At 37.7% G+C, this 11,434-nt stretch overlaps 1 protein-coding gene across 1 annotated transcript; it reads right to left on the reverse strand.

Annotated features, from left to right (window-relative positions):
• Positions 1-1,589: 1,589 nt before the first annotated feature.
• rgs4 (regulator of G protein signaling 4) lies at positions 1,590-7,566 on the reverse strand. The gene is made up of 5 exons (XM_005940276.3): positions 7,376-7,566; positions 6,953-7,060; positions 5,596-5,660; positions 3,654-3,817; positions 1,590-3,294 (listed from the first exon to the last, which is right to left on the reverse strand). The coding sequence occupies exons 1-5, from the start codon at positions 7,417-7,419 to the stop codon at positions 3,049-3,051; spliced, it is 627 nt and encodes a 208-aa protein (XP_005940338.1). The 5' UTR covers positions 7,420-7,566; the 3' UTR covers positions 1,590-3,048.
• Between the last annotated feature and the right edge of the window lie 3,868 nt (positions 7,567-11,434).

Here is an 11,434-nt window from a genome sequence, read left to right on the forward strand (position 1 = left end):
TGTTAGCCAGTGGTACTGTAGCTCCAGCCCTAAGTGTGCTTATCCAGATTCCTCATCCCTGGTCCTCACTTGTTGTCTCTCACTCCCATACATTTTAGATGACAGAGAAATATTCACACAAGCACACCAGTGGATTTATCACTTTTTTGTGATTTACTAGAGCTGCAGAATTCCTGCATGTTGCGGCTGACGTACAGCAGTATATCAGACAGAAACGAGAATGTGTGTCTGTGCAGACACAACTATGTGTGCATTCTTTTCTTTCTGTGTTTGCAGAAACTTTCCACAGGAAGGAATCTTACCTTAAACAACATAAGTCTCGTAACAACAGTTCAATCATGCTACCACTAATCCCAATTTGAAGCTCATCTGGAAGGATGCTCTTTAAGTATTAATTCAAATATTTTTAGAGATTCTGCCTCTATTAAAGAATCAAGGCACTTTATATTCTATTTTTGTGCTCTTACTAAGCAGCAAAGCAGGCAGACAGAATTTCCCAAAAGCAAATATTTATGCATGTTTGCCGTCTCCTTGTCTGTATGAGTTAGATTCCCAGATTAGATTTGATTAGTTATTTACTGTGTAGTTGCTCAGATATGTTCCCCTTAAATAGGCATCTTTATGCAGTGGGTATGAACACAGATGCTGTAAACACTGTTCACTTCAATGAGGCACATCCAAACAAAAAGTTGGTCCAGTGTATGAAAAGTGGAGCTTGAGCTCTGAAGGTTATTTTTAGCTTCTTGTAAGTTTTGAAGTTTAAAATTTAAACTGTTTAGTAAATTATTAACAGTGTATTAAACACCTCTATAAATTATGCTTTCATAACAAAATGATCGAATCCTGATGAAACCCGTCTTTCCTATGTGTGAAATGTTCTCTGGTAATTATTCGATAATAACGTTACCCTCTGATAATCATCTATAATCTGCAGACGTTACGCAATCAATGCTAGATATAGAAGAGACCACCTTTTCCCTGCTGATTATAGATGATTACTGTCTGATTATGAAGGGACAGATGTGATGAGGTCATGGAAACGTTCTTTTAGACATCACAACAAAAAGAGTCAACTGGCATCAACGTGTGTTGATCACTACATGAAATAAAATGTTATCAGTCAAGTTTAAAACCAATGCTGCATAACACAATTTTTATTTAAACATTAATTTAATCATTGCTCTTCATTAAAATTTCCTTTAAGATGTTTTTTTTTTTTTTGATTCAGTAAAATAGCATAAATGAACTTACATTTATATGATGATTTTCTAAGTACTTCTTCCTCCACATAGTTGCAGGGGGGATCATCTGATTGTTGGGTTTTTCTTATATATTTGAGTTTTTACCTTATATCATTAAATGCCTTTTGAGAATTATTGTGAATTGGAACTGTATCTATAAATCTGAAATAATATTAAATCGCATTAATTGAAATTATGTCATTTTAATAATCAATCGATCCTCATGTCCTTGGTGATCCACTTGTTAATATGGCACAATATGTTTGATGGTTGATGCGTCATAAGAAGTGTAACTGTGTAACAAAGAAGTGTGTTTGAGCTTATCCTCCAACATGTCACACACAAACATACTGTTCATGCCACATTTATTTACTTCATATCTTGTTACCTATAGTTACAGGAGAATTTCACCACTTGTGTTAATCAGCTAGTAGGTACAGAGGACAGCTATTATTTTGACTGCCACCTTCTCTCAGCTTTACATTTTAAAAGAGCATCTGCAAGCTAGTACAACTCCACAACACTTTCCACGAGTGACATCACCAAAGCTCGCAAAAAACAAAAATGTAAATACAACCACAGATTTTCATCATTAAGCACATTTGGGAGTATACAGAAATAGGACAAAGACACGTGTTCTTTTACATATAATATGTAGTTTTTTATCATCACAGTATACATTTAGATAAGACATTGTAGAATGTGTGGCCACCAAAAATTTGGTAAGGTGGTTTTCTTTAAAAAAATATCCTACTCCGTTTAACATAACTGTGTCATGACTCCATGACAATTACTACTTCTACTAATATTAACAAATGCCTAAAATTCCCACGAGAACTAGTCAGTCGGTGTTTTCACAGTGCAGAGATCATGTCAGGATGTTTAAACAGCAGAGGCAGTTGTTACCATGATAAAGTGTTGAGATATACACCGGGTTTTACTCACGTGAATAAACAGACATCAGTGTCAACCATGGGCTGTTGTACAAACATATGGTATTAAATAGTGAGTTGGAACTTCAAATGACTATATAAAGCTTTTTTTCCATTACCACTACATTGTGAGGCCATAAGTCAACATGATGGAAAATAACCAATCTGTGACCCTAAACCTAAAACTAACTGCAAAGCCAATCACTACAGTATACGTGCTACTTTATTGTTGTTCCAGCTGTACCAGGGTCAATTATTACTTTACATTTATGACTGTATAAAATTGTACAACATTTAAACTTGGAGACTCTACTCCTATACACAAGGGAATTGGGGCATTATTTTAAAAAGTGCTTGATGTATTAATTTAAATATTCAGGTCTGTACATAGCTAAACTAGTAATCTGTGCCGCTCCATTGTGAAAATGTTCCAGTGGCACCAGTTTTCGTGTCTGTTGGCTGGAGGTAGCTTTCAATAGTTTTCTGTTCTAAGTATCAAGATAACCTGGTCACAGCTTCTAGATCAGATTGTGTTTTGCAAAGAATCCAGAAGGAAAATGTCACAATGCAATGATGTATTTACATTTATAAACATTCAATCAGTCTGTAGAACATTTCACCTGATGAATGCAGAAATGGGAAATATATAAATATTTACAAGAGTGACCACATAAGCCCAGAAATAAAGAGCAAGTATCAAAAACAGAAGAAAAAAAACGACCTCACATGAACCTTCATCAGACATCTTCAAAACCATTCTTCCTTCCTTATCTAGAAACCCCGGACACCCCAGCAAACCTATCATTCCCAGTGTGAGCCCTAACTGACTGTCGATCTTTGGCACCTCCTTCAAGCTTTTCCTTCTTTCGTCCTGACTAAGCACCACCAGCTAACACCTGACTGCTGTCAGCCATGTCATAGCTTCTCTTCTCTTTCTTCTCCTGAGCAGCGTTACTCTGTTGTTGGCACAGATCCTGGATCAGTTTGGATTTGAGAAACCGCCTATAGGAGTCTTTCTCCATCAGTGTGTAGATCATCTTCTGGGCATCATCAAAACAAGAAGGGCAGGCGTTCTCGACGTTCTGTCTTGTTTTTTCTCTTGTCGCTGCATCTAAGTTTACCTAAAAGGTCACAGAACGAAAGAAAAGTGAAACGTACTGATGTAATGTATTCACTTATCAAGAGCCTAAACTTTTAAGCTGCCACAGAGAAACAGCAACTGTTTTTGGTAATAGAGATCATTGCTGATGCGAGGCAGGAGAAACACATGGGCTTATCAACAAAATGAAGACGTGAAAAAAGTAGAAAGATATCTTAAAGTAAAGGTGGACTATTTTTTTACTTGAAGGTAAATGTTCAGGTATAGTATTGGGGTGTGGTGAGTCATATTTTACCTACACAGCAAGTAATCTTCTTTTTATGTTGAAGGATTTTACTCTTATTAATCAAATTGATTTTGTTTGTCATTTGTTGTGATTACCTCATTAAGAGCATCTGCACCAATATATTTCTGGTAGATCTGCTTGGCTCTGGTTGCTAGCTTGGTAGGTGCAGTCTTCGTGTAGTCCTCACAAGCCATCCAGAAGTCCATGTTTTCCTCACTGAACTCCGACTTTAGGAAGCTGGTGAAGACTGTGCGGCCCACTAAACACAGAAAGAAAAATGTGTCTCTTTTGATCATACTGTACTCAACAGCCACATAGTCCATTTATTCATTTATTTAACTTAATAACTTTAGTTAATATATATTCGTTATTAATAAACTATTAATTAATAACATTACAATTAGTAATGTTGTTTACTAGTTGGTAAATTTTTTGCAAACCAGCTGGAACTTCCCAGTACCCATCAAGATCATGTTCACAGATAACCTTTGTAACACACATGCACATGTAAGTAGGCCAGTGACATGGCGATTGTGTAATTCTTCTTTCCTTGTTTTTTTTTTCTCTTAGGTTTAGATACAATTTTGGTCAGAATTGTGGCACAGCGCAATTTAATTATATAAACATACATTTTAACACTACAAATGATTAGTAAAGACTATTCTTTTATTGTGAAATAAGTCTTTTCCAAAGTTTAATTAAGTCTCAGTTTAAACATTGTCGTCATTGTAAAGCATTGCCAAAAAGATAAAGCAGTGTGTTATTGAAGCAAAATGAATAAGCCTCACCAGAGTGTAATAAATGCTCTAATATAATGGTGTGGCAGCCTTTGCACTCATCAAAGCCAGTCTAAATTTTCTAATTTGGCTGGCTGCCTGATGAATAATGCAGCAGAATTAGCTAGAGCAGTCCAATTTCAGGTAGGAGAACCTGCCCAGACTTAGTCAAAAATTATGCCACCTCCCCAATAGGAGTTTAAATCAGCTCCCAACTGCACATTAGTTGCCAGAAAAAAATGAATCATGAATACATAAGTTCTGAGTGCTGGGTAAGAATTTTACCAGCCTTATTTTTTGGCAGCGTGTCCAAGTGCTGGACTCTAGTTTTACATTGCTTTGTAGCATGACACGAACACGCCACTGATTTACTTTATATTAAAAAGCTACATCTTGTCTCACATGTCTAACATGACTACAAGAAGAGTTTGAGGAGACCTTTGAGGTCTTAATATGTTAAACAAATGAAGGAGCAGTAGCAGCTGACAGATGTAATAGGGACAGCAGAAGGAAGCCATAACTATGTTGGAGGTCATGGAAAGATGCAGGTCAGAACTCCGCTGGTTTCTGCAAGGCCGTTGCTCCCCATGCACACGCAGACAATATGATTCTCAGAGGTCTTATGCATCCACACACACACAGAGACACACGCAGAGACACACACACACACGTGCACACTCTACACTGGTCAGCACGCCCTGAGAGGCCCTCTAGTAGTGCCTCGTGACACGTAGCAAAAGCTAGAGCATGAGAATGTGCTGGAAAGTGCTTGAGTGTGTGTGTGTGTGTGTGTGTGTGTGTGTGTGTGTGTGTGTGTGTGTGTGTGTGTGTGTGTGCGCTCCATTTGCGTGTTTGTGTGTCCCAGCCAAGTCCCCTTAACTTTCTTTTAACAGCAGTAATGAGCACAGTGATGATACTTAATTAGCCAAACCCAACCATCTGCTACGCTGCAGCTTGATTTTCAGCATCTCTTTTGGGATTAGCAAAGCCTTACTGTCAACCCTTAGAGTGATATGCTAAAGCCAGTATTTCCCATGATTGCAACTGTATTGTACTACATGAAAATGATTAAATATATAAAGCCACAGGCACATTTTGTTGAGAACAAATGAGTGAAGCTTCTGTCGGACAGCTGATGGCATTATTAATATTGGGATGCCAAAGTCAGAAGTTCCTCCAGCTAGCTTTGGATTAAAAGCCTCATCTGACTTGTTCTGATTCAGATCCAGTCTTTTATGAGTGAAACTAATGTAACACTTACCTTCACTGTTCAGCACATGGCTGAAAGACTCCTTCCATTTCTCCACCTCAGCTGTATTAGGCACCCTAAAACACAAACGATCAATGCCATTTTAAGTAAGGTTGCACAGCAAAACATTTTTACATAAAGTACATATGGACATTTTCACCTTATCTCTAATCTAGTCTTTTTGTAGTGCTTTCTCCAAAAAGGTGAAGTAGCCACCAAACATCTCTTAACAACATAGCAAAACAAAGATATCTGTATGAGATATCTTTTGCTGTAAATAGAACGACACATTCAAATCCCAGTCGCAAAAATGCAATTATCAAAATGACAGCAAATCAAATCATGCCAACGCACATCATCTGACAGCAGCAAGCCCGGACTATAGTAAAATGATCATTTTCAGTTATAAAAGACCAATATATAATCAGCATTTAGAATCATAATTTGCATTATGTACAAGGTTATATAAGCGCCATCGAGTCTTTGTGTTGTGCATAGTGATTGATATTGCTGCTGTGCAATTTTAGCAGGAAAACTGAATATTGATCATCCATAGCTGTCTCGGGATGCTGCTAAAAAGCAAAGGTCAATGTGAGCAGGGTCAATGCAAACGTTCTCATAAAGAACAATAACAGGCTTCCTGTGGGAAGACGTGCTCTGGAAGTGTAGAGAAATCTGATAGATGGGTTGGCTCTTCGGTAACATAATTCTATTTCAGAATTTATGCAGCATTTATCAACTATAAAAGCTTAATGACTGTTAGCCACACAAGTCATCACATCTATGTCCAATTACAGGAGGCACTGGCTATACCACTGGTCCAATATATTTAAAAAAAGTACTAAATCATTTATTTTCCATGAAATGAAATGGTTCTTCAGCCTATTGCGTCAAAGTGAGCTCATCTTCTACGTGGAAAGATCCATCCATCTATTTTCTAATCACCTCCCTATCTCTTTCCCAACAAGCCTCAGATAACAGAGATGTCCTGCGAGTTTCAGTCATTCATTTAGAGGCACATCAATATTAAGGGTCTGCAACTTGAATTGAAGCACGAGCCAGGATTTTCTTATCTGTACCGTGTTAGGCGCTAGTCACTGAGTTTAAAGTCAAAAATAAACTTAATTTAGCTCTGCATCAGTCTGAAGGAGACTGATCTCAAACAGACACCGCCATCACATTTTTAAGCAGTTTCAACTCCTTCAGATTGGAAACACAATATACTTTTTAAGGCAGCATTTGTGGCAGGCTTGGATTTAGTTTTCATCATAAAAATTATCTCTTTCGAAGGAGGCTCAATGTGCGACTTAGCGCATAGAACACATCTTTTAAACAGCAAATTCAGCTGAGAGAGGCTTGTTCCTCTAACCTTTTTGCAGCAGCTGTGGTTGATTTTTCTTTCATCTGCTTCTGATCTGCTGCTTGAGGTTCAGGCTTCTGGAGTAAGAAGCTTATTTTGTGCTTGATGTCTTTGGCACTGTGGAGAGGCAGAACGAGAGGACCGTGAGCAAAATGCATTTCAGAAAATGTCAGTGTGTTTCCATTAGTGATATCTGCGCACAGACTTCCTTTATCTATGTAAACAAGTGGTTAACAGCTTGTCAGCTAGTTCCTCTTTTTCCACGTTTAAATTGAGATTTTGAGTTGCTGCTGTAAAATAACAGCTCTTTCATTTTTTACATGTACACACATCATATTCAAAAACAATGTTTTAATTTTTTCTCTTTCTGTCTTTATTTTTTCCCGAATTAATGTTTTTATCCACCTGTTGTTCAAGGAATATTGCACTTACCTTTTCAAGCATGTCGCAGGCAGTGTTGCAAGTCCTTTACACATGATGGAAGGTTAAAAATCTAAAAATCCAAAGTCAGTTCTGTTGTTTTAAGTGACAACAGAGAGGCAACCACACGGTTGTGAGCAGCAGTGTTTTTGCAAGAGTCCTTCAGTATCACACAGCAAGCTATGGTTGTCTCCACCCCCAGCAGTGGTTTTATACCTCCAAAATGGATTGACAATCCCACCAGACGGGCGAGGGGTGGGGGAGTGTAAGACAGTTAGAAAGGGACAACAGAGAGGGAGGAACAGAGGGAGAGAAAATAGGGGAACATTTACAACAGATGGGATCGTATGTAACCACAATAAAAGGTGTTTTCCACTGAGGGATTTAAGGCATTAGAGAAACTGGTGAAGTCATACATCACGTGGAAAAAAACAGAGCTTTTTCAAACTGAGCAAATCTAAAATCCAGACCTGGAAATTGTTGTTTTCAATGTATTCTGTGAGGTCATTGTTGGAAAATGTGACCTTTGTTGCTGGACCTACTGTCAACTCAGCTTACAGCAGCCAGTGTTTATATTCAAGCATTAACAACCATTTTTATAATGCTGTACCTAAAGAGAATTATGTGCTACATAGCATTATTAATAATGTGATGCATGCAATAAACACATTTCAGTAAATTAGATGATTTCAGGATTCAATTATAATCTCATCAAATCAATACTTGCCTTGAATGTTTTGCAGTAGATCTGTCCAACAGGACACTTGTATCAAAAAGGGTGTAAGCCACAACTCCCTACCAGACACAAATGTTATAACATTTATAATATACAGTAATAAGCATCATGAATGACAGTTTATTATGTGTTACGGAAAACAGTAATGGTTTCATTCCAACAATTTGACCATTAGAGATTTATTTACAGTAGATCTCTTAAAAGCATCAATATGGGACTTAATCCGATGCGTTCTTAATTGGCACTCTCTGAGGCTAGTTCCAATGAACACTGCAGCCATTATGACTGTTTGTCTCCTTTTTGTTGGCTTACTGCTAATCAGAGTCTTTTCTCTCTACTTAGCAACTCGTGTCATGACATGATAACTACCTTGGAGCTGTTGTTTTGAAGAGTTTACAGCCTGAAAATGAATCATTCTGAAAAGTAATTATGCAGTTTTCCCATTCCTCCATAAATGAATAACTGTCTCTCTGTGTAATTCTAATTGTCCTCATTGGGTTTCTCATTTCAGGATTTGGTTTATAATTGTAAATACAAAACAATACTCAGAGTTTCACTTTCTGGGTTCTCAGTGGTGGTTTGACTGTGCCATTAGCTCTGTGGAAGTCTACAGTCGGGGATCATATAGCACATATCACATGGACACGTAGTCAGAACAACAGAAAATGCTGCCAATGCTTAGCTAGTTACAGGTAAAAATAGAGATACGTTACAGTGACAAAGAAGTGAAAGCAACCTATAGGAAAGGATGCGGTTTTTTCTCTCTTAAAGCTACAGTATGTTTAGCTTTCACATCGAAGTTCTGTCGTTATAGTAGGTGTGGCCATGTCCTGCTGACAAAAGCCGGCCCTGAACTATTGTTAGCAAGGCTCAGATCAGCTATTATATTCCTCATGTTCATTTTATACTGTAGTTTTTTATCACAGTGGATACATTACAAATCATTTTCCTCAAGATGTGTGAGTGTATTAACTGTTTTAGCACTATGGCAAGAAAAACATCTGAGATCACCAAGAAGGGAAGACCACCTCCCACAATGACAAGAGCAAGAGTTTGATATGAGCAGACGAGTTCAATATGAAACTCGGCATGTCTCTCCAGAGACAGTACATGTGAGAAAAAACAATTGTTTTGATAATTACACAACCCTGATTTCATTCGTCAAATTACTTGCGCAAGTTTAGAGTCAACATTCTCTGTCTTTTAAACTTCTTCAGTTTGTTTCATTTTCTGAGTCTCTGAGCTCAGTCAAAGTCATTGAATACATGTGGTTTAATAATGCACTGTAGAAAGCAGCAGGTTAACCTTGTGAAGTCATTATAATAAACCTAATCCTAAAACATTCTATGAAGGACAGGTAGAGAGCAAGTCAGAGAGCAAAAAGAGACACAGGAATGCTTTTAGTTTAGGTTTTGCATGCAGGTCTTTTACTTATAATTTTTCATCCTGTAAAGATGCTTTAGTTTAGCTGTTGATTTCTTTCACTGCTGTCAGTTAATGGTAAATATCTTACCACCATAAAAGTGTATAAACTCTCTTTAACCAGAAAGGGTATGTTTTTATCTGGTCTGTTTGTTTTGTTTAATCACCCGTTATTAGGTGTGTGTCAGGGTAAGTCGTTTTTAAAAGGTGACCACACACCACTATGCTTATGTAATCTCCAACCTTATCAGAAATGGGACTCTAATTATCTAAGACAGAAGAGGAGAAGCTTACTATTTCTATAGTGCTGTTGTGCTTTTGCACATTAAATGCCACAGAAAGGGGTGTTTACAGGTTCTATAAAAAGTATCACTGTGCAGAATATGAACCATATCAAACACATTTTGTTTTGTTTACATTTTGCCTTCCTCACTACTTTTCTCACTACCTTAGAAGATCATTTTATAGCACTGAGAACTTCAGTTTTTCCTCTTACTGTAGATCAGAACTGTCAATAATCTTGACAGTTCTGATCAAGTATAAAAACAACAACCAACTTAGTCAAACTCCAAGAAACGGCAGTGCAACACTAAACCGGCTGACCCTATTGAACTCAACCCACTCCACTTCTCATTGTCATCCAACTGTCAATATGGGACAAAATGTGCCGCTACAAATTTCAGCAAATTACACACAGACCTTGAATTACTGTGTGACGCAATGAGACTCGGGTAAGGTACTGTCTCATAGCTGACCCTGTTCCTATTGTTTCCAAAAAATCTGAGCATTTTAGTCTACTCTTCAGTCGCTGGATGGTCATTACCATATAAGGTGCCCAGGGATTGCTAAGCTTGTAAATTAGTAAATGTTGTCTTTATCAAATAAAACTAAACCCAGTAAATTCAAACCAGTGGAAGGTTGGAATCTTATGAAACGCTGCCCTGAATTGTTTGGATGGAAATCAAAGTCCCCCACACGACTTGATTTGTGGCTCTGACGAGTCCTCTGCCGCAATTTCCTCCTACTTTACGTCTCCAAGCATCTCCTTTAGAACTTTTTATGACTTCAAGCAATATTCAATCATCCATGTATCTATCCTTGAATACAGAAGCCGGTAAACCAGCACAAAGTGATTTTTTGAGGATGCAGCCAAGTGGCTGTTGTTATGGTAATTCTTTTTTTGAGTTTCTGACGGCATTGTTAATTTAAAGGTAAGGAGTCACGAATGGTGGAGGATATTAATGCAGATAGGCATGTTTTAACAAATAAGTCACAAACTAAAATGGAATACTGAACAAAAGAGGCTGCTTTGTGTTCTAAAGCACTGCATATCAATCAGGGGTTAAAATCATTATCCTGCGACCTGTAATTATTTTTGAACAATAAGCCTGCAGAACAGCAATCAGATTGCAAAGAATAAACCTGAAATTGGAAATTTACCCACCCCAGTGTTCCGTGCTTTCCCTCTGGCCAGTTGCAATTGCATCCAGCCCACACACTCTAAGCTTGTTTTCTAATAGTATATATGACTATGTTTCTTCATCAGCAGCAGCACAAAATAAGCAGAAGAAACATCTTTAAATGTGTGTATTGAAAAACGTAACCCCGTAAAACCTGGACCATGAAATAGATGCCTGAAAATTCTAATCTTAACCTAAACCCCTCACACTTAAATAAATATATACATATACATATAAGATCTAATTTGTTGTCATCTGTAATCACACTGATGATGTAGAGAACTCATGAAAGCTCATGTAGCAAATGTAATATACTTAGCGTTACAGCGGTGAGCAACCCAATGAGAACTCAGTACAGGTAATGATATACACTGGCTGTATCCCAATTCAGGGTCTGCAGCCTTAAATGCCGCATGTTAAGGCCGATTACGTCACCGCGATGCGACGAAGGCT

The sequence above is a fragment of the Haplochromis burtoni genome, unplaced genomic scaffold (genome assembly GCF_018398535.1).
Source record: "Haplochromis burtoni strain Fernald_Lab_line unplaced genomic scaffold, NCSU_Asbu1 Contig_99, whole genome shotgun sequence".
Classification (NCBI taxonomy): Eukaryota; Metazoa; Chordata; class Actinopteri; order Cichliformes; family Cichlidae; genus Haplochromis; species Haplochromis burtoni.